This window comes from Juglans microcarpa x Juglans regia, chromosome 5D, assembly GCF_004785595.1.
Source record: "Juglans microcarpa x Juglans regia isolate MS1-56 chromosome 5D, Jm3101_v1.0, whole genome shotgun sequence".
In the NCBI taxonomy this organism is placed as follows: Eukaryota; Viridiplantae; Streptophyta; class Magnoliopsida; order Fagales; family Juglandaceae; genus Juglans; species Juglans microcarpa x Juglans regia.
In genome coordinates this window covers 2,899,238-2,924,543 of record NC_054602.1, presented here as the reverse complement: position 1 = coordinate 2,924,543, position 25,306 = coordinate 2,899,238, and the positions used below count along the sequence as shown (strand labels likewise).

Here is a 25,306-nt window from a genome sequence, read left to right as displayed (position 1 = left end):
ATCAAGAAGAACACCAACATAGAGCAACATATTCTGATTTTTCAAGTTCTCCCAATACTTGTCAAACTTTCTCTTCATATTTGTGGCCATTAATCTCACCACGGGATTTCATTTTTCACACTCCATGTTAATGGCATCTTTAATAATAACCAACTCTGGAAAAAAAACATTACAAGTTACATATTCACCCCCCGAGAATTTTAAAGTTGTATCATGAAATAATGCAAGGAACCTCACAAATAACTGTACCTTCGCCCAATCGGATGCATTGGGAGGCCCTAACTTCTTTGACTTTTTCGTATTCACCATATGGTCTACATTTTCATCATCGACATCATTGTCATCATCATCTCTAATACTACTAAGGAAGCACGGATCTTCTTCCTCCAACCGATCAAAAGCCTTTTTAAATTTTAAAACCCTTTCCAACATAAGATAGGTGGAGTTTCACCTAGTCGATACATCTAGGCAAACTTGACTTTTAGATTGAATATCTTCCAACCCCACACATTTCTGAAATGTACTTCACCTTTGAGGGGAAGATTTAACATACTTGACAACACCCCTCACCTTCGATTATTTTGACCCAATTTCGATTATTTTCAACCCATTTCAAATTTTGTACATTTTTTTAGCTAAAACTACTAAAAAAACTTGATTTTAAAAAATACAATGAAAAACAAAAAAACTAATCTATATAAAAAAAAAAAATACAAAAGTTATTGCAAATTACAAATTATAATCTAAAGCTTAACAACTTAAGTACTTAACATATAACGGGTAATTTACATAGCTTTGAAAGACCAAAATATTATAACTATCTTCAAAGTTCACATCAATGGAAATTTCAAGTAATCTTCAACTCAGGACTGGCCCATATTTCTGTCTAAAGTTAAGACACTGCAGTATATCAAGTAGGGCTGCGACAAAAAAAGAAAAAAAAGTATCAAATAGGGACCAAATGAAGATTAGGACATAATTTTAGAGCCTAACTTACCAACAATCTTCTCACTTCTTTAGTCTTTAATCATCATTGAGTGTAGGGCCAATAGGCATTGAATTTGACCCCTCCACAGAATCAACAAAGTTTGGGTCTCCAACAAGTTCTATCCATAAAAATTTAAACAAAATAAGTTAAATATAATTACATAACATAGAAGATAAAACAAAATAAACCACAATCAAAAGTAATTATATTACATACCCATATCCAGCTGTTTCTCAAATTCCTCCACTTCATCTATTAAAGTCCTAAGGCTTATTGGAGTAGATGAAGAACGAAGCCAGTTTTGTGCACATATAAGACCCTCAACACTCATTGGATTTAAACTACTTCGAAAATTGTCAAGTACACGACCCGTGGTAAATGTAGATTCATAGGCCACAGTAGATACCGGTATTGCAAGAACATTGCGTGCAACCTTTGAAAGTACGCAATATCTAACTGAATTCACCTTCCACCAAATTAGAAGGTCAAAACAATCATCTTCATCCTCACATATTTCAGCTAGATATCTACCAACCTCTAACTTAGTTTCCAAACTATCCTCTGACTGCAACTGTTGCTTAAATTCAGCCATCATTTTTGCCTTTCTACTAGCCGCACTGTCAGCTGAAGGAACTACATCTTCTTGTTGGGAACTTGTGCGCTGAGGAGAATGCCCTTCTTCATTTTCCATGTATGCCTCATATATGCGGATAAATGCATTTTTCACCTTCCAACTGAAATCAATTTTTTTTGCATGATCATGTGCATACATTTTTCCCAACCCAAAATCAAGATATCGCATCTTGTAGTGAGGATCAAGAAGAACACCAACATAGAGCAACATATTCTGATTTTTCAAGTTCTCCCAATACTTGTCAAACTTTCTCTTCATATTTGTGGCCATTAATCTCACCACGGGATTTCATTTTTCACACTCCATGTTAATGGCATCTTTAATAATAACCAACTCTGGAAAAAAAACATTACAAGTTACATATTCACCCCCCGAGAATTTTAAAGTTGTATCATGAAATAATGCAAGGAACCTCACAAATAACTGTACCTTCGCCCAATCGGATGCATTGGGAGGCCCTAACTTCTTTGACTTTCTCGTATTCACCATATGGTCTACATTTTCATCATCGACATTATTGTCATCATCATCTCTAATACTACTAAGGAAGCACGGATCTTCGTCCTCCAACCGATCAAAAGCCTTTTTAAATTTTAAAACCCTTTCCAACATAAGATAGGTGGAGTTTCACCTAGTCGATACATCTAGGCAAACTTGACTTTTAGATTGAATATCTTCCAACCCCACACATTTCTGAAATGTACTTCACCTTTGAGGGGAAGATTTAACATACTTGATAACACCCCTCACATTCGATTATTTTGACCCAATTTCGATTATTTTCAACCCATTTCAAATTTTGTACATTTTTTTATCTAAAACTACTAAAAAAACTTGATTTTAAAAAATACAATGAAAAAAAAAACTAATCTATATAAAAAAAAAATACAAAAGTTGTTGCAAATTACAAATTATAATCTAAAGCTTAACAACTTAAGTACTTAACATATAACGGGTAATTTACATAGCTTTGAAAGACCAAAATATTATAACTATCTTCAAAGTTCACATCAATGGAAATTTCTAGTAATCTTCAACTCAGGACTGGCTCATATTTCTGTCTAAAATTAAGACACTGCAGTATATCAAGTAGGGCTGCGACAAAAAAAGAAAAAAAGTATCAAATAGGGACCAAATGAAGATTAGGACATAATTTTAGAGCCTAACTTACCAACATTCTTCTCACTTCTTTAGTCTTTAATTATCATTGAGTGTAGGGCCAATAGGCATTGAATTTGACTCCTCCACAGAATCAACAAAGTTTGGGTCTCCAACAAGTTCTATCCATAAAAATTTAAAACAAAATAAGTTAAATATAATTACATAACATAGAAGATAAAACAAAATAAATCACAATCAAAAATAATTTTATTACATACCCATATCCAGCTGCTTCTCAAATTCCTCCACTTCATCTATTAAAGTCCTAAGGCTTATTGGAGTAGATGAAGAACGAAGCCAGTTTTGTGCACATATAAGACCCTCAACACTCATTGGATTTAAACTACTTCGAAAATTGTCAAGTACACAACCCGTGGTAAATGTAGATTCAGAGGCCACAGTAGATACCGGTATTGCAAGAACATTGCGTGCAACCTTTGAAAGTACGCAATATCTAACTGAATTCACTTTCCACCAAATTAGAAGGTCAAAACTATCATCTTCATCCTCACATATTTCAGCTAGATATCTACCAACCTCTGACTTAGTTTCCAAACTATCCTCTGACTGCAACTGTTGCTTAAATTCAGCCATCATTTTTGCCTTTCTACTAGCCGCACTGTCAGCTGAAGGAACTACATCTTCTTGTTGGGAACTTGTGCGCTGAGGAGAATGCCCTTCTTCATTTTCCATGTATGCCTCATATATGCGGATAAATGCATTTTTCACCTTCCAACTGAAATCAATTTTTTTTGCATGATCATGTGCATACATTTTTCCCAACCCAAAATCAAGATATCGCATCTTGTAGTGAGGATCAAGAATAACACCAACATAGAGCAACATATTCTGATTTTTCAAGTTCTCCCAATACTTGTCAAACTTTCTCTTCATATTTGTGGCCATTAATCTCACCACGGGATTTCATTTTTCACACTCCATGTTAATGGCATCTTTAATAATAACCAACTCTGGAAAAAAAACATTACAAGTTACATATTCACCCCCCGAGAATTTTAAAGTTGTATCATGAAATAATGCAAGGAACCTCACAAATAACTGTACTTTCGCCCAATCGGATGCATTGGGAGGCCCTAACTTCTTTGACTTTCTCGTATTCACTATATGGTCTACATTTTCATCATCGACATCATTGTCATCATCATTTCTAATACTACTAAGGAAGCATGGATCTTCTTCCTCCAACCGATCAAAAGCCTTTTTAAATTTTAAAACCCTTTCCAATATAAGATAGGTGGAGTTTCACCTAGTCGATACATCTAGGCAAACTTGACTTTTAGATTGAATATCTTCCAACCCCACACATTTCTGAAATGTACTTCACCTTTGAGGGGAAGATTTAACATACTTGACAACACCCCTCACCTTCGCAATAAACTCATCATATTCTTTTAATTCCTTACAAACGATTAAGTTCAAAATGTGGGTACAACATCGAACATGTAAGAATTCATGTTCCAAGATCGTGTCTTTCCTATACTTTGTTTTTTTTTTCCAAATAAGAAACAACCCCATTATTAGAACTTGCATTATCAAGTGTGAGTGCAAGTATTTTTGGTCGCCCCCAATCATACAAACACATCCCTATGCCCTCACCAAGGGTATTACCCTTGTGATTTTCAACCAAACAAAAGGAAAGAATCCTCTTGTGTAACTTCCAGTTGTCATCAATAAAATGTGATATGAGACACATATAGTTTAGATTTTGCACGAATGTCCATGTATCCGTGGTGAGAGAAACTCGCTGGCCCCGAAGAGCATTTCTCAACTTTTGTTTTTCTTTTAAAAACAAATTAAAGCAATCCTTGGCAATCGTCATACGGGATGGAATCCCTACCCACTTAGGGCAAATCACAAGTATAAACTTCCTGAAACTTCCCATTCAGCATGCCTAAAGGGTAACTCATCAAGAATAATCTGCTAAGGCTTGTCGGCAAGCCTCAACACTAAATGCAATAGGCACAAGTCCCCCACTACCACTACCACTTCCTCCCTCCACCTTCCAACTTAGAGTCGTCTGAGATTTATCCGTCTTCTTAAACGGACATTTCTTACATTGGTGCTCAATATGATACTTCATGTTTTTCGTACCATTGGTCTTTGTATCACATGCATACGAAGCACCACAATAATTACATGTAACCCTAGGTTTACTTGGATCACCTTTTGAAATTTTTGTAAAGTGATCTCAAATAAAAGACCTAATTCTACCTCTTTGTGACCCATCAACTGATTGATCACTTACATTTGATGGGGGTGGGGGTGGGGGTGGATACATGTTTGGTGTTGACTCTTGTACATCATTTGTAGAAGACTCTATCTATAAAAAGGAGTGAAGATAAACAAGACAAAAGGACAAAAAAATTAAAAAACAAACATTAAAATATAGATTACTTTTGTGAGCTGAAACAAACATGAAATTTGATGTTGTTTGGATGTTGGTGAAAGACTATTAAGTAAGAAATGATCTCAAGTCCAAGGAACCATGCAAGACCAATCTATCATCATAAGTGCATATATTGTGTGTATATATATATATATATATATCTTATATATATATATGTAAAAGTTGCTTTGATATGTTAAATCAATTACACATGATGCATATATACATAGAATATTTTTGGACATATACAGTATATATATATATTATATATATATATGTAAAAGTTGCTTTCTCCATTAATCAACAAAAGTATTTGTAATTAATTCAGGATTTAAGTGCATCATTATATACAACTAGTTTAAGTCTTCAACCAACAAAAACAGTAACTAATATTCAACAAAGTCACAAACCCCACTCCAACAAAGTCACAATATCAACCATAAAATAAGTCATAAAACCATTTTCAACCAACCATAATGCTGGACACACACATTCATAGGCAGAGTGCTTAGATAAAATCCAAGAGTGCCAAAAATCTCCCACTATTTCCATTGTGCTTCGACCAACAAAAAACAAATTGTGCTTCAACCAACTAAAAAAAAAAAATGTAGGTGACCCTGACCCGTAAGTTTTCTGCAAGGATGTTGTTAATTAGGGAATTATTCAAACTAGGAAATCAAATAGAGGAATATATGGGCATGTAGAGTGGAAGAATTCCACTCATATAAAATCACCATCTCAAGTAAACAGATTCTTTTCTAAAATAATAAGATACTAATCCTAATAATACTAATTATAAAATAAAATTCTAAACCTTGATTAAGAACCCGAGTGTTACAACAATTCTTTAGAAGCACACAATCTTTGATTATCAAAATTGGTCTGTTAGAATTCATCCTTACAATCTATCTTAAATCTAAAGTATAACATAATCATCTGTTTGATTTGATATATGCAGGTATTGAAATGGAGCTTTTTCGGACCCTTTACAAGCTTCTGATGTATTGTGCAGAAGATTAAATACCATAGAGAGAGAGAGAGAGTACCAAAATACGCGACGGAGGAAGGCGACCGAGGGGCTGGAGGAGGGCGAATGCGACGGAGAGGGGCTATAGGGCTAGGGTTTTCCGTTTCGCAAAATCGCCTTTCTGGGGAGAGGGGAGTGAACTGGGGAAGTGAGGGGGGGCGGGGGGAACGGAAGTGAGGGGGGGCGGGGGGAACTAATGTTGAAACGGCGCCGTTTGGATTGAAATTGGACCCAAACGGCGCTGTTTCAACAGACGGTTTATTAAAAAAAAAACTGAGTTGCGTGCAACGACGCATTTTCACGCAACTCAGTTTTAAAATTCTGCCCCTCCTGAACTTAAACGATGCTGTTTAGTGTTTTAAATTTTGTACCGTACTGGCCGGTACGGCCGAAATTTTTTGTACCGGTCGTTCGGCCGGTACAGGCCTCAATTTCGGCCTGTGTGTTTTTTTTTTTCATTTTTTCAAATTACAAACTTATTTTTTAACCCTCAATTCAGCCTAGACTATTTATAATTTTTATATATATTTATATATAATTTATTTATATATAGACTATTATTTTGGAATATAATTTATATATATATATTTATATATATAATTTATTTATATATATAATTTATTTATATATCGACTATCCTGAAACGATATCCCAAAACGGTACCGGTACCAAAATATTTCGTTCCAGTGCCTTGACCGGTACGGTGTTCAGTACGGTATTCAAAACATTGGTGCTGTTTAGGTCTTGTTTTATACTAAACGGCGCCATTTTGGCTTCTTGGCAGATGAAGTATCTCCCCCTCATTAATAATTTAATAATATTAATTTATTTCTATAGACTTATACATTAATATTAATAATACATTAATAATACTCATGATTCATACTAATACATTAATATTAATAATACATTAATAGTTTAATACTATAAACTTATAGTGATTAGTTATTATCAATCACGATTAATATAAGTTATAACTATATAATAGATTATTAGTATTAGTACTAGACTATTAGTATATTTTTTTTAATACCATATTAGAGTCTATTAGTATACTAATACTATATAGACTTATAGTGTGTGTATATAATATATATATATATATATATATTATAATGATATAGTGATACTAATATTATATATTATATAATAATACATTAATACTATAGACTTATAGTGATTAGTTATTATAAATCATGATTAATATAACTTATAACTATATAATAGACTAATAGTATTAGTATTAGACTATTAGTAATATAGTATAGCTATATGTTAGTAATATACTAATATTAGTTATGGTGATTTAGTATAAGTTATAACTATATTTGTATAACTATAACTATTAACTAGTCTTAGTCTATATTAGACTATTAGTATATATTTTTTTTAATACCATATTAGAGTCTAGAAGTATAGTCTAGACTATTAATATAATACTTGTATTAGTATAAATATTAGTATTACTATAAAATTATAAATATTACTATTAGTATAAAATTATAAATATTAGTATTAGTTAATAATTACTTAATGGTGAGTTAGTGATAGGATTAGGTTAATTGGTTAAATGAAAATTATATACTTAATATATATAAATTATTAAATTATATATATATATATATATTTAATTCGGTCCGGTCTGGTCCGAAAAACCACTGGACCGTGGACAAATTAATTAATTTTTTTTATATGATTTCATATTTATTTATTTTTTTAAAAAAAATATACGACGTTTGCATAATTCTATAATTGTAAATATAATTTCTTATACAATACCTTAAATATATTTATCCCAAGTATACGTTAGAGAGTCATTCAGGGGTTCAGAATCAGACACAGGCCTCCACCATCGTTTAACTCCAATAGAAGCCCAACACAGATGGACCCCAAAAGCTTCCCTTTTAGCCCAATTCAAGGGGGCAATAGTGCCATTTCGAGTTAAAAACATCTTTCTAGACGGAACCAAATCCGCTCTCAGGACAAATCGGAAATTTGAACCGGTCAACTGACACGTGTGAACAAAATTTTCCCTCAGCGAGTCATTTCTATAATACCGCCCATTTTTCAATTCGAAAAATTTTGCCAATTTCGGTTCCCTCATCACTCGAACTGCTTCTTGCTCTTCTTCCGATCTACTCCCCCCCTAAATTCCTATGCCGTCAAGAAGAAAGACCCAAACCCCACTTAGTCGCGCGCGCGATCAAGGGTAAAATGTCTCTTCTCCAATCCCATCTCTGTCTTCTGAATTTGGGTCGCTGGCTCAATCTCAATTTCATTTTCATTTTCTTTGGCCAACGATATCCGAGTCCGGATACAAACCTCTAACTTTTCTTCAAAAAACTTATCTTCCAGGAAAGTGAGCGTCTGTTATTTTCTATTTGATGCCTCCTTTGAACTTTTTGGTCTAATTATTAGTGCGTGTGCTTTTTTCCGTCTTTCAGTTGAATAGCAACAATGCCGGAATCGAGAGACAGAATCCCGAGGCCCGTCGCGGATTTGTTTGCTCTACGGCGAACAGCCGGTGTTGGAGTTCTTCTAGACGACCAGGGAATGAGTCCGAGCTTGTTCGGATCCCCGATCATGCGTGTGAGTACGGTTACAACTCCAGTGACTCGTGGGCGGACGGCTTTGGGTGCGACGCGAAGTGGTGGGCTCGGAAGATGCAGGTCAGGAACTCCGAGAAATGTTCGTGGCTGGAATTTGTCTCAGGCTTCGGGACGGGATATCGCTCAGAGTTCCCGCCGGTGGTCGGGTCGGGGCATGCACGGGAACAGTATGTTACCTTTTTGGTACCCGAGAACCCCTCTCCGTGATATCACTGCGGTTGTTAGGGTAAGGAAGTTATTATTCTTTCAGCCCATTGACTATTTTTCCGATTTCTCTCTTTGATTCAACCTTGACTAAGTTATGTGGTTAAATTAGATGTTTTTGTTAATTTCCATGGGCTGGCGACTGTTCTTTGGATGTACGAGTCTTCTACTTTTCTAGCTTTTGGTCGACGAAATAGGGATATTAGATGGGTTCGTTATAATGAATGTTGTGTAGTTGGCTTCCAGGGCATTTAATGTGTCTTTCTTAATTTTAATGTCGTGTAGTTCTGTTACATCCATTTTACTTAAAAAACTTTTTCTCTAATTTAATATCAATGGGCATTAACATGTCTTCCAACATTCTTTTGATAGTGGGTCGTTCACGCTTTTTCTAGTGGCTCCGGGAGCTGATCTATTGGCTTCTTCAAGGGCATTTAGTTTAAACGTGTCTTTCTTAATTTTAATTTGATGAATGATCCATGTACAATTCCTTTAAACAATCATTGAAATGATGTTATTCTATTAAAAATAAATTTTAATATTATAAAACTAACTTCTTTTTCATGTAGAGTTGTAAAATAATTTTTTATTTTTTATTATATATATATATATATGTCGAGAAACCTTTCTAAGGTAGGATCATTCAGACCCATATCTACAAAGTAAATTTTAGTTCTGTACACCGCATTTCGGAAAATTTTCTTATACGAAACTGATTAAATAGTTGGCTTTACACTAGAGGGTGTGTCTCCAAAATAATTGTAAAATAGTTGTAAAATTATCATTTTTCTTTAATTGTTAGTGTGTAATTTTGACGTTGTCTTTCTTAATTTTATTGTTTTCATTGTAGTTGGCTTCAAGGGCAGTTCTTTAATTAGCACTTTACTTAAAAACTTTCTCTCTAATTTAATATCAATGGGCTTTAATATGTCTTCCAACATTCTTTTGATAGTAGGCTCCGGGAGCTGATCTACTTCTCTTCTTTTTTATGGGCAATCTGGAGCATTTACATTTCTTATTCTTGTATTTTTTCTTGGTTTTATTTGATATTGTGCTACTCCTGAAAAATCCGATTTAAATGCTTTTCTCTTGATTGGTAGTGTTTTTTGTTTTTGTTTTTATTGTGTTGACCTTCTCAGAAACGAATGTTTGGTATTTTAAGGTCCTATATGACTCATATCGTCTGGTTCTTTTTTATTCTTATTTAGTTTTTGATTTGCAAGGTTAATGATCAATTCACCCCAACAGAAGTCCTGTTTCTTATATCCTCGGTGTTTCATTTAATTTTTGTTTTTTTGTGGGTGTTTGGCTTTTGCTAATTTCTTGTATCCATTGGTTTTTTAGGAGTCTAAAGAAAAATAAATTGAAAGAGGTTTTCTTTTTATATTTTAAATAAAAAGTTGATGAGATAACAATTGGAAAGTGCCGTCAGTGATTTAGTTGTAAAAATGTAACAGTAAGATTGTGAAATTCTGAAGAGGGAATATTCCCTGGACTTTTGGTTAAAGTGGTCCGAGTATGGTAACTGAGATATAGTTCCAATTTGGGACCCCACCCCCGAATGAAACCCGACCTACTTGTTGTGGGCGAGTCTTTTTTGAATCTTTTGCATTTATGTTCCTTTGTTTTTTTTTTTTTTTTTTTTTGATAAAACGGTATGTTCCTTTGTTTTGTTTGAATGTTCAACAACCTGTATTTCATAATTAAGATAGTTATCTTATGTTAGTCGTGGCTGAAAATGGTGAATCATTTCTCTTTGCAATTTCTTAAGTTCATTTCTTTTCAACCTTTGTATTTAGTTGAATTTTGTTCATATCATGGTATTAATGCTGCGCAGTTGTTTTTATTGATATACTTTCATGAGAAATCATCTCCGGAATTGTTAACTTTTCTTTTCTGTCAACACTGGTGATCAAACTCAAGACCCCTTCCTGTTCTTACATCCTATACCCGGCTTTAAGGGAATTTGCTTTTAGTTTTTTTAATATTTATATCATCTATTAGCTATGGGTTGGAGATGCAGTTATTTAATAATTTGAAGTTCTGTGTCAAATTTCTTCTTTTGGCCAATCAGTTGGCAGTACTGCCATTCCTTTTTCCTTTGAGAGCCACCCTTTACCATTGATCATCCATGTTTGATTTTTTTGGGGTCCTTCCCTTGAACCTAAATCCAATGGTATCTATGAAGACTTTGCTATGGCCTGTAGTTCAAGTACCAAGGGAAATCCACTAATTGTTTGAAGGACCCAGTTTGGTATTGTTTTTTAACTATTCAGTATTCCTTGGTACCTTATAAACTTTACCCTGGAAAACTCTTCTCTTAGGCAATTGAAAGGAGAAGCGCTCGCTTGAGAGATGTGGAAGGCCAACAAATAGAGAGTCCTGTTCCTGAGGGGCAAAGGGTTCTTGATCCTTCTGTACCAGAGTCAAGTGCTCAGCTCGAGCACAATCTCTCTTTGACCTCTCCAAATCCAGCTTTTGGTGTCAAGCCTTGCACACCTTCTGTCGGTAAAGTGCCAAAGATTCTGCTTAAAATCGCAAATGAAAATACTGGAGAATCAGAGTTTGTAACACCTCAGAAAAAGCTCCTAAACTCAATCGACACAGTTGAGAAAGTGGTGATGGAAGAATTGCAGAAACTGAAGAGAACCCCAAGTGCTAAGCAGGTGGAGAGAGAGAAAAGAGTTCGTACTTTGAGGTGTATGCGTTGATTCTTTTGCAAGGAGGACCGAGTGATCAGTGGATGCACCTAGAACTGTTAGACAGAAGGACAAGAAACCTGTGCAGTGAGATTGATCATCATCTGATGATATTGGGGACTCCTGAGGTAGATTTGATAGATATATCTCATATTTTCTCTACTTGTTTGAGTTTGACATGCATTAATTGAAAGGTCTCGATATAAGATTGGTTGGCAGTTCTGCTGCTTAACGTCTTCACAGAAAGTCTTGAACCTTGGTGTAGAACTAGTCCGCACGTTTGTTTATTTTTTCCATCATTCTTTGATGGTTACGTGCATTGGTAGCTATTGTTTTGAGCTGATGTCAAAGAAGCATCAGGTTTTTCGATGTGAATTGTGTTCCATAATGTCTTGTGTTTTTTCCTGCTATTTGGAAGAGAAACTATTCCTGCAGTTTTGGGAAAAATATGTTTTGCACCCTCCTACTATTAGATGTTTTACATTTTATTCTCCGACACCCTTTACTTAGTCATTAAAAAAAAAATGTAATGCGCAATGTGTTAATTTCGTTTACATATGCTGTGTGGGACGTACGGAAGTTTGTTCAAACATATTATTCACAGAAATTCCCATTAACGAAGTGAGGAGAAATTATGGTTGAATCCGGCCTACGATGAATAGGGCAGTTTGAAGCATATTTTCATGGATTTTTTCTTTGTTAACATGATCATCTATACTAAACTTGGCGTAAATGAAAAAACACAAGTTCAATATTTCCTTGCTCAACTCTCTCCACCATGTTTTTTCCATCTTCGGTCTTGTAGCCCATCAAGAAATGCACGTATCTTAGGTTAAGCCTTGGCTCACGTACTGGTGAAACATGTGGTTCCTTCAGTTAAGCTTGAAATCCAGCCGAACAAAAGACCAAGAGAAATCATTCTTCCTGCTAAGTTGGCAAAAGTACTGGACATGCCTGGTCGATGCACGAGGTTTAGTGACAAAAAAGTAAGGGTAGTGATGAACCAGAGGGCGAACAAGAGGTAGTAGAATTGGCTATCTATGGTGGCCATGCATAGATGTTCAGAGCTTGATACGAGTTAATTCCCTTACTGTTTTTATAAAGGAGTAATGCTAAATACTGGCTTGGGCCGTGCAAGTCTTACGTAAATTTAAGGCGTAAAAATCTCACTTTAAAAAGAATTAGATCTATTATGAAAAAATGATTTTTTATAGGTCTCAAATTTTTTTTTTAAAAAAAAAAAAAACTTGTAATAACCATTTGCACAGGGAGAAAGTGTATTGACTTCACGAGTAATGATGGTCAAGATACCAAATGCATACTAGATTAATTAATGCGAAATCAGACTACCCATTCCTCCTCCAACTCCAGACAACGCGGCAATAATGTCCATGAAACTGAAATTTCAAAGCCCAAACAGTCATATATACATAGTAGTAGCAAATCCAAAAAGTAATCCGACTTGTGCAATACTCTGAAGTTATCATATATATATATATATATATTAAAATCAGCACCACGAGCTCCATGCATGTCTTAAAAGAATAATCATAATTATACGTCATTATTCGTATTATAAAGAAAATAGCCACAAGTTTCACGCATAATGCCAAAACTACTATAATCGGCTTTATAAGTTTAGAGTGCGATGAAAGTCATTGACGTTCTTGTATATGTTTCGTGTACTTGGTTTCATCTCATTTTAATAAAATTCCTATTTATTGATAAAAAAAAGTTTAGACTGCGTAAGCTTACAGTTACAGCACGTAACTTACACGCTCCGGTTGAGAGAACATAATAAGTTTGGTTATTCTGACCAAGAAATATATACAAACTCGGCCGAACATTTTTTATTCACGAGGGGCGTCGTATTTGGTTGGCCTTAAATGTATCTAACAACTACGTAGGTACATATTATATATATTATATATATATGATATCATTTGTTTTCTAGTCTATTTCAATCTCATATTCCATCCCAGAACAGAACCAAGCACTAGGTCGAAACAAGTAATTTGGACCAATATATATCATGTTGTACGTGAATTCATTATTCACCAACTCGATCTTTGGAATTGTAGATTGATCACGAGCGCATGCACACATATATACATATATGGATATATATAAATGATATTTATAATCATACAATGCGTAAACGATGCACACTTCTTTAAGAAATGAGTAATATAAGATTCACATAAAAAAAATAATTTTTTTAATAGTAGATCACATTCTTTTTAAAAAGAATATGTATTATTTGTACAACTCATTACTGTATTTAACATTACTCATATATATATATAATTTAATTTATAAGATTCAACTTTTAAAATTTATACTCTAAATTAAATTATATCAATTACGCTTAAAAATAATTTTTTTGTTAATGAATGTACGAGTACCCTTTGTACACAAATAACTAGGAAAGATAGTGCCAACTAAACAAAGACGGTGCCATTCGTCGGGGAGAAAAAAGAAGTGGAAAAACATGCAGTAGTACTGCTCTTGATCTAATTAACTGGAGTTTGCACTTTACACGATATGAATTATTTTATCCTTCTCTAAATAACCTATATATATATACGTGGTAACAATCAGTTAGCAGGGAGGTGACAATTATTTAAATTAATTAGTTAATTAATATTTAACACGTACACAGGACCACTTTGTGCCTAATAATTAAGGATAAGACGTACTGCGTACTGCATGCTCGTCAAATGATGGAGCTCCTTGTATAATTTAATTTTTAAGCAACCAATTAGCTAGGTTGGGGTATAAACATACATGCATTGCCAATGAAAGCTATAGCTAGCTAGCTAATTGTACGTCGATATCATGATGGTGACCCCTGGGTAGTACTCTATATTACTTGCATGCACGAGGACCACACCCCCACAAGATAACATATTTTATACATATATTATACAAATTCGTACGTTTGGGGATCTCAGCATGCTTGCCCGAGATTTATGAACATATATATTGCCAATGCATGCATGCAAAAGACAGTGATATGTAATATCTTTCAATACATAATTAATTCACATTCCTATATATATATGGTCCCGGCAGTCAAATTTGGGGTTTATTTGTATGAATATTAGCCCAAAAACAGCGTACGTATTCATTTGTATACATATTATATAGGATGATCATCCTATATAAACTTGTCCTTTAGTTCAGATGTCAAAAAAGATAAACCCACCAATAATATTGCATCTTGGAAACACATATTATAATAAACAAGACGTCAATGGAAAAATTAAGCTCATGTTTGGGAAGTGAGATGATATGACTCATCTTATTTCAAAATTTTTCATAAATTTTTTTTTCTAAGCATCACTCAAACATAAATTACTTTTCAATATGTTTAAAATTTAAATTTTTTTATTTAATTATTACAACTTTTTTAAATTTCTAAACAAAATACAGAAAAAATACAACTTTTTAAAATATTAAAAAAAAAACTAAAAAAGTGTACTTAAACAATTTTTTTTTTAAATTTTATAATATTTTATTCATTTTTTCTCTCCCTTCCCAAAATACAATAAAAATTCTTAACTTAAATCATTTCACTATTATTAACAGATTCTCATCTCATCTCATTATCCAAATATGTCTTTAACCTATCTGTACGTCTAGTAGTCTATTCATTGACACATCAAATACGTATATTGTTAATTTGAAAACCTACTGGATCAACTAATATGAAATAGTATTAATTGTGTCTTTAGTCATCTATTTTTTTAATGCTTTTCTAAATTTTATTGTAAGTAGGGTGTTGACAAATTCTTTAGAGTAATGATAGTTACAATCGTGAATGCGTAAGTGTTATGCAATCATTTAAAAAAAAAGAATAAATATGAGATTTACATAAAAAAAAAAAAATTTTTAATAATAGATCCTACTCTTTTTTTAAAGTAATTATACGGTACTTGCGTAACTCCACAACTTTATGTAGCATTACTTTTTAACTATTTAATTATTTAAGGCGGAGTCGAAGAAAGACGCATTCAACAGCCTAGCTATAAGTTGATGTCTTACGGGGCTCGCTGATTCATAGTTCTCCAATTCATGCAAATAGAAGTACAAAATTAACATGAATTACACGATGGCTACTTGTGCTGGCGATCACATGTTGTACTACCTATCTTTCATTTCTTTCATCACTCTTTTACTCGTGCACTTTTTCATCAAATCATGGTTGAAACCTCGGCCAGCCATCCAATACCCTCCGAGCCCACCGGCACTACCCATCATTGGCCACCTCCACTTGATCGGCTCAGTCTTACCCAAATCCTTCCAAACCCTTGCTCGCGAATACGGCCCCCTCATGCAAATCCGTATGGGGGCCTCAACGTGCGTCATAGTTTCCGACGCCGTTGTTGCCAAAGAAATCTTCAAAACCCAAGATCTTAATTTCTCATCCAGGCCTGAATTCGGATCGTCCGAATACTTCATGTATAGAGGCTCACGATTTGTCATGGCACAGTATGGCGACTACTGGAGGTTCATGAAGAAGCTTTGCATGACTAGGCTTCTTGCCGTTCCACAGATGGATAGCACCATTGATATCCGCGAGGAAGAGACCAAGATGCTTGTGGAAAGGGTAACAGAGAGTACAAGAGATGGGAATCCATGCGATTTGTCTCGCCAGCTAACGATATTAACAAATAACACGGCATGCAGAATGGCAATGAGCGCGCGATGCTCGGGGAGTTGGAATGAGGCTGAGGAAATACACAAGTTAATAAAGCTGTGTTTGGAGCTGGCAGGGAAGCTTAGTGTTGGGGACGTCTTGGGTCCTCTGAAGATGCTTGATTTCTCTGGGAATGGGAAAAAGCTCGTGTCGGCTTTGCAAAGGTTTGATGTGCTGGTTGAGAGGATCATGAAGGAACATGAATTAAAGGTGATAGACGGTGGTACTGGAGCCGGAGACCAAAAGAAAGATTTGCTGGATATATTGTTGGAGACATATAGAGACCCAACTGCTGAAGTGAAGATAACCAGAAAGGACATCAAATCTTTCTTACTTGTGAGTTTGCATATGTATACGTATTAATTCTAAATATATATATATATATATATGTGTGTGTGTGTGTACACACATATAATTATAATATAACTTAATTATGCTGTATTAAAAAGAAAACTTAATTATGCTAAGACTCCTTTTGACCAAATCTAACTACATGTTTCCATTAATTAATATGCATAGGATCTATTCATGGCTGGCACCGATACGTCATCAGCAGCCATGCAATGGGCCATGGGAGAGCTCCTGAACAATCCAAAGGCATTCAAGAAGCTTAGGGAGGAGATCAATTCCGTTGTGGGGCCCAACAAGCTAGTCAAGGAGTCAGACATGCCAAATCTCCCTTATCTACGAGCAGTCATCAAGGAAACCCTAAGACTTCACCCTTCAGCACCTTTAATCATCAGGGAATGTGCTGAAGATTGCCAGGTTAACGGCTCCATTGTTAAGGCCAAAACTCGGGTGCTCGTCAACGTCTACGCTATCATGCGGGACCCAGTTTCCTGGAAGGATCCCGATGAGTTCATACCGGAGAGGTTTTTGGAAAGCTCGGGCGAGAGAATCGGTGAGCACCAGATGGAATTTAAGGGACAGAATTTCCGTTACCTTCCATTTGGTAGCGGAAGGAGAGGATGCCCTGGTGCATCGCTTGCTATGTTAATGATGCACCCCGCGATCGCAGCCTTAGTCCAACGCTTTGATTGGAAACTGAAAGATGGCGAGAAAGTCGATTTAACGCAGGGGTCAGGTTTTGCTGCTGAAATGGCAAAGCCACTTGTTTGTTACCCTATTACGCTCTAATAACACGTACGCGCATTAGTTAGCGTACTTGGATTAATGGAGCTTGTTGTGTTTTAATACCTACCTTAGTTCATGGTTTGAGTTTGATATCGCGTCGCGCGTGGTTTTAAAATTTGTGATCATCAATTTAGTATATATGTTTGCTTGCAGATCGATTAGATCTTGATCTATCTCAATATATAAAGAATATTTTTCAGTTAGATCCCAATTCATGACATAACCCATGAAATCGACAAACTAACCGATGGATATATATGTTCTCAATTCATGGAATGATTTGTACAGTTTTTAGAATGGGCAATTCACGCATATATATTTCTTTTAAAAAAAATTTTGGACAAATTTAGGGGAGCGTGTAGTTTGGACACCCAATCAATACTATGTCACTATATCTAACATTAATCGTTTGAGAAATAAGAAATTATCCCTCGGGTGCATCGAACGATCCTAAGTTATAATCTGTTTTGGAATCCAATTAAAGGATGACGTAGAATAAGGATCATTATCCAATCAAGACTAGTCATGTATCTACTATATCATGAATGAGTAATTTTACATACAATTATGAAGTACGTAAATATCGCGTAATCGCTTTGAAAAAGAGTGTGATCTATTATTAAAAAATTAATTTTTTTTTCATGTGAGTCTCATATTATTTTATTCACTTTTTTCAAAGTGATTACGTGACGATTGTACAATTCACGATTGTAAATATCTTTTCTTATCGTAAATGAGTAATTTTACATACAATTGTGAAGTGCGTAAACGTTACGTAATCGCTTTGAAAAAGAGTGGAGTCCACAATTAAAAAATTAATTTTTTTTCATACGTCGGTCCCATATTTTATTCAGTTTTTTCAACCTTGGGGATGGCGTAAATATCGCGTAATCGCTTTGAAAAAGAGTGTGATCTATTATTAAAAAATTAATTTTTTTTTCATGTAAGTCTCATATTATTTTATTCACTTTTTTAAAAGTGATTACGTGACGATTGTACAATTCACGATTGTAAATATCTTTTCTTATCGTAAATGAGTAATTTTACATACAATCGTGAAGTGCGTAAACGTTACGTAATCATTTTGAAAAAAAGTGAAGTCTACAATTAAAAAATTAATTTTTTTTCATATGTCGGTCCCATATTTTATTCAGTTTTTCAACCTTTGGGATGGCGTTATGATATATATATTCAATTAAAGGATGTCGTAGAATAAGGATCATTATCCACTAATTGTGTGAATTCATCATATTGTAATTAATTATTAGATTCAACTATGATAGAATAAACAGATAAATTAACCTAGTACGTACAATGCAAGCTGTAATCCACCGAAGAAATCCAGATGCAGTGCCGCATAAGGAGTGTGGTTGTCTAGCTATTAATGAAAGAAGGTAGCTAGCTGGGAGCAGATCATGGGCCGTAGTAATTATTAAGATGTTTTATCATATAATTAAGTCTTCAAAGCCATGCATTATGCCAGCTGCAGGTTACAAAGCGATTATGTTAGAGAAAATAATCCTCAATCATATGAATATAAAATGTCACAACGAGGAACTTCAACCTAACATCCTCGATCGTCTCATTAATTTATGGCCTAGATATTTCTGTAAATTCACCAGTTAATTAAGTATCTGTAACTAACATAAATTAAGTATTTTTGGATGCTGGATATATATATATATATATATATCTATATATATATATATATTAATTATGAGCCATCTGCAGACATCTATATACAAAAATATTATATAAGTACGTAATTGGTGAAATAAAATGGAATAGATAATTATATATTAACGGATATGACAAAATTCTCAGCCTCTAACTATAGAGATTAGAGGGTATATATGCATGTGCATCAATCATAACATTAATATTTATAAGTATTCTGATTATTGTTCAATATCTTAACTCTTTTTATTAAGAGGAATAATTGGTTTATAAATATATAGAAAAATGTCAAATTAACTAATTAATTTTATATATTATATTAAATTGTAACTTTTTTTTAGTATAAAATAAAAATTAATATATTATATCTCTTATCAAATTTGTTTATTCTATGGCACCTCTCTCGAACCATGACCCCCATCGAAATACACAGAATGACACATGCTGCATGCATGCATGCACGTGTTACTTCAATGCATCAGGAATTCCAACTAGCTAGTGATGCGCTGTCGGGCCAAACAATTGATCAGCACTCTTTACGGAGAGTGTATGCATGCATGTCCCTCAAAGCTCCTACAGTCACGTCGTGGCAGCAGATATCTTTTACTGATTTTTGTACCCCATTTAAGTTTTTGTTGTTGTTGTTTATTTTTAAAACAAAACATGTTTTGATGTTTTGAGTAAATAAATTTATTCACACACTATATATATATATATATATATATAGTTCACCCTGTACGTAGGCTTAATTTGCTAATGATCTGCTTAAGGCATGCAATTACTAATTGATTTGGTACACGAAGACGTTGCTCCGTCCATCACCACCCCGGCCAACTTTATCGATCGGTCATGATATTCCACGCGAAGGTCTAAATTTACTCGCTTAATTATATTATTATATATTAATGTTACCGAGTTTTATATAAGTTATATTTAGTACGTAATACTTGATTTAATAAACATATAATTAATTTCCACCAATTATCAGTGGACTCTCTTTCCAATAATGAAGTTTTACCCGCAACCTTATAATGCCCTAGGGAGTCTTGCAAGTCAATGCTATCCGGTATTATATATATAATCAAACTCGTGTCCCAAGCAATTACGTGTACATGCAAATTATAAACGATTGTGAATCTTGATAAAAAGACAAGAATCACGCGTATAATTAATTAATTAGGTGGTTTCGTATAACATCACAGATAATATTACATTCATTCACAGCTCATTTATATATATATATATATATATATAAATGCTTTTTCAATCGAAAAAATGGACCGATCCATAATCATAATCGATTGTATTATTTATTTATTTTACTTAATGATTAAAGAAGTGATTATTTGTGAATTAATATATTTTTTAAAAAATATTTAAAGATGTATAAAAAATGTTTGAAAATAAAACAAATAAAAAATAAAAAAGTAGATTTACATTACTATTCGGTCTGCTCTCTCGGTCCATTTTTTCTGTTCTAGTAACATTGTCCATATATATATATATATATATATATATATAGATCATTTAAATGATATAACATGGTCTGTTACTAAGAGTACTACTAACATCTCGTATACATATTTCGAAAATACATCCATCATAATCCAAAAATATAGGTATATGATCAAATTAATGAATATTACTCGTTAATTTGTAGCTTCTATGGAAGGTCCCTAGATCATTAATTTCTTTTAATATTATTATTGTCAGTATAAATAATTGCATAAACTATTTCGAGATAGACCCTTAAATTTGGATCACAAGATGCAAGGACTCGAGGATATATATATATATATATATATATATATATATATATATATATATCTCTTCGTGATATATATTTCTGTCTCAAGGGGTTGAAATTACAAGTAGGATTACGTGCAATTTGCGTGCGTCATGATATCAATTATATGCATGGTATTTCTCGTGCACATGCTATAAATGCCAGTTGTAAGTGTCATATGATCTTGCCGGCCTAAGCTCCAGGAAAAAGCAATAGCAAGGTCTTACCATTTGGTGTATCAAAACTCATGATCATGGCCAATCCTAGTGCTGTGCATCCTAATCTCGCGGATTGCGCCTTCCTCTTCTTCATCTGGATTGTCTCAAATCTCGTCGTGCGTTTCTTGATCAAAATTATATGCACCAACTCTAGCGCCAAAACTCGGAACCCACCCAGCCCATGGGCTCTCCCCATAATTGGCCACCTTCACCTCATAAGCTCTAAATTACCAGAGTCATTCCAAAACTTAGCTCGACGCTATGGCCCTCTCATGCAGATACGTATTGGTACTTCAACAACTTTTGTTGTCGCTTCCAGTGCCACTGTTGCAAAAGAAATCCTTAAAACCCACGATATCGATTTTGCCTCCAGGTTTGAATTTGGTCCTACGGAGTACAATATCTATAGTGGGGATGGCTTTGTTACATGCCCTAATAACACCTATTGGCTGTTCATGAAAAAGCTGTGCATGACCAAGTTATTCGCAGGCCCTCAGCTAGATCGTTTCAACCATATTCGAGAACAAGAGATTCAGAATCTCTTGAAATCTCTGTTAAAGAGCTCTAGAGAAGGAGAGGCGTGCGATTTAGCTATGGAGTTAACGACCTTGACAAATAATTTGCTGTGCAGAATGGCTTTAAGTAAGAGATGTTCGGAAAATGCCGAGGGAGCTAAGGAAGTCAGGAAGTTGATCGTGGAAATTATGCAGCTTGGAGCAAAATTAGGAGTCAATGAAGCACTTGGTCCTTTGAAGAAATTTGATCTCTTTGGAAATGGGAAAAAGCTTGTGGAGGCAATGTGGCTGTACGATGAGTTATTCGAGCAGATCATAAAGGAATACGAAGACGAAATTGTTGATGGCCATGGGAAAGAAGATCAGGCAGATCTGATGAGCATCGTGCTGGAGATTTACAAAGACACAAACGCAGAAGTGAAGCTAACAAGAAATCAGATCAAGTTTTTCTTCATGGTAAGAAGTTCATAAGTCAAATATTACATTTTATATATACAAACCAAATTAAGTTCTTTTTTTAGTGCTTTTTTCCCTAAAAGTACATTTGCAGAGGTTTCTTGATATGGGAAAGGTATTGCGTAGACTGGTTGAATTAAGTTTCTAATTGGTAGCTAGCTAGGTCAACTTAGCCTCCATCGAAACATAATTATATATGTAGTTTACAATGCGATTTAGTCGAGTATAAAGTTTTCTTATATCTTGAAGGTTGATTTTTCGAGTAATTTAATCCTTCCATACAAGTTGATACTGACGTTTTTAATCTCATCGAGAGAGACTACTACACATTGTTTAAGGATTGATATATATATATATATATATATATATATATATATATATCAACCACTGTGGCAGGAAATATTCATGGCAAGCATTGATACTTTAACAGCAGCCATACAATGGGCCATGGCGGAGCTCATCAACCATCCCCAGCCATTCAAGAGGCTCAGAGAGGAGATTAACACGGTTGTCGGGTCCAACAGGCTAGTCAAAGAATCAGACGTCCCAAATCTTCCTTACTTGCAAGCCGTTGTGAAGGAAACCCTAAGACTACATTCTCCAGTACCCCTCATCCATAGAGAATGCACCAAAGATTGCACGATCAATGGATTTCATGTAAAGGCCAAGTCTAAAGTGCTGATTAATGTCTATGCCATCATGAGGGACCCGGAGCAATGGAATGACCCAGATGAGTTTTTGCCTGAGAGATTTTTGATCAACTCGAATGATAAGCTTGGTCAACATGATCAAATGGAAATGAAGGGTCAGGATTTTCATTACCTTCCATTCGGGGGTGGAAGGAGGGATGCATTGGTGGAACACATGCTCTACTGGTAACGCATGTGACACTCGGAGCATTGACCCAATGCTTTGATTGGAAAGTCAAAGGTGGGGAGAAGATTGATGTAAACGTGGGGTCGGGATTTTCCGGAGCCGTGCCACTTCCTCTTGTGTGTTATCCAGTCGCTCGTTTTGATCCATTTTAGAAAACCATGATCTTTGCTTGAAATGGGGTTTATTATCGGTGAGTTATATGATCATCATGTGTCAGTGATATATATTTAAAGATGGTACCCTAGTTTTTTTAGCGTGTGTTTGATCTGGCGATTAAGGATATTTTAGGCAGTAACAACTTCATGTGGTTTTCTGTAAGTTTAATATAAATAAGCTTGTTCAAGTGGTTTTCTGTAAGTTTAATATTTTAGGCCAAGCGCTTGCGCTGCATTTCGTATATATCACCGTCTCTCATTCGTTATTTATATAATAAAACATATTACCCTAAATCTTTTTCTTTCATTGTAAATATATTTGTCATGTATGTATATATAGGAGATGATTCTCAGCTTACAAAATAGTAGAAAAAAATTAGACACTTACGATATTTAAATTTAGACAATTTTATATTTTCATGCCACGCGATGTATAGAACACACAATTTGTATCATTTAAATGATAAAATTTTATTTGTAAATCTCAAATTTTAAATTTTTTCTTCCAAATCAAATAATATCACATAAATACTTTACTAAGTGTGTTTACTACAACATAAATGACTTTTTTGCAATACATATATTATTTTCTTGCTAATAATAGGCTTTTTTGCAACGATCATCCACACTACAAGAAAAACGGGTTTTTTAGCTATTTAATTACGGCGAAAAGATCATTTGTGACCAAAACAGATTCATTTTGACTGTAAATAGTCATTTCGCTGGAATTAACTAACCACAAATAAACAGTTTTCTTGTAGTGGGCCATGTCCTGATGCAAATAATTACAATTGCGATGAAATATTTTCCTTACAAGATTATTATCCTTGCAATGGATATTTATTTATTTTTAATTTTTGCAACGGATATATGTGTTGCAAAAAGTAAATATATCATCAACGAGTCATCTTTTCGCTGAAAAAAATAATTCCTCAATTAGCAACAATTTGCAATCCTTTATAACAAATAACAAATACATATTGAATAATTCTATTCTAAAACCTTTATACCAAACGCCATCTATTTGACATAATTTGATTTGGAATAAATTTTAATATTCGAATTTTACAAATCAAATTATAGTATATAAATGGTATGTGGTCATGTAGAGGCTTTAGAATAGTATTTCTCATGTGTATTACTAACGGCATATGTTCGTTGCAAATTTTTTTTTTCTCAATTTGCAACGATTTGCAATCCTGCTATTAAAAGATTAGTACTATTATTATAATGTCTCTACCGCACAATGCTTATTTGCTATAATTTAATTTAAAAGAAAAATTTTAATATTTAAATCTTACTATTTAAATGATAAGATGATGTATTCTATCCACCGACTTAAAAATAGAATAAATATTAAATCATTATAAAGTATTACTTATCATGCTCCTTATTACATCACAATGTAAAACGAGATGGAGAACAATATCTTAGTCCTGGCCTCTCCCCCCTATAAACTGTTTCCATAATAAAACTGTTTCCATAATAAAACTGTCCTTGAAATTAGAATATATCTATTCTTAAATTTCTACGCCACACACCCGTGACATGATTACTAATACTAACAAGAAAACATTAAGAAAACGACACATTCCTTATAAGGAGTTTCCCGGCCTTGGACACCTCACAGTTCCTAAGGGAAGGTAATTAATATGATGGTGATACCTTTACATTTTTTATTTATTTTGTTATTTAGTTATTTTTTTTCTCTATAAGCTTGAATTAAAAATTTAAAAACATGATTTTCTTACGTAATCTAAAAAAAAAAAAAAAATTCAATCAATCAACATAATCATGTAAATTAATCAAAACTAAATTTAATTCTTAGAGTCAATCTTTATAAAATTTAAGTTACTTTTAATTAGTTTACATGATTACGTTGGTTGATTGAGTTTATTTTCTTCTAGATTATATAAGAAGTCATGTTCTTGAATTTTTAATTCAGATTCAAATTGTAAAAGAAAAAAAAAAACTTGAATAATAAAGTAGTATTAAAGAAGGTGTAAGGGTATCATGATTATGAAAGGGTTAAGAAAAAAAAGATGAGAAATAATATTT

General features: G+C 33.9%; 2 protein-coding genes and 1 pseudogene across 2 annotated transcripts; all 3 read left to right on the top strand.

Moving 5' to 3' along the window:
• Window positions 1-8,296: 8,296 nt before the first annotated feature.
• LOC121264077 (protein POLYCHOME-like) lies at window positions 8,297-12,098 on the top strand. Its single transcript, XM_041167124.1, has 3 exons — window positions 8,297-8,426; window positions 8,662-9,052; window positions 11,355-12,098. Exons 2-3 carry the CDS (start codon window positions 8,675-8,677, stop codon window positions 11,739-11,741), a joined length of 765 nt encoding a protein of 254 aa, XP_041023058.1. The 5' UTR covers window positions 8,297-8,426; window positions 8,662-8,674; the 3' UTR covers window positions 11,742-12,098.
• Window positions 12,099-15,790: 3,692 nt separating this feature from the next.
• On the top strand, window positions 15,791-17,717 carry LOC121266013 (3,9-dihydroxypterocarpan 6A-monooxygenase). Its single transcript, XM_041169698.1, has 2 exons — window positions 15,791-16,767; window positions 16,951-17,717. Exons 1-2 carry the CDS (start codon window positions 15,832-15,834, stop codon window positions 17,566-17,568), a joined length of 1,554 nt encoding a protein of 517 aa, XP_041025632.1. The 5' UTR covers window positions 15,791-15,831; the 3' UTR covers window positions 17,569-17,717.
• A 3,564-nt stretch (window positions 17,718-21,281) lies between these two features.
• On the top strand, window positions 21,282-23,245 carry LOC121264758 (annotated as a pseudogene).
• The last annotated feature ends 2,061 nt before the right edge of the window (window positions 23,246-25,306 follow it).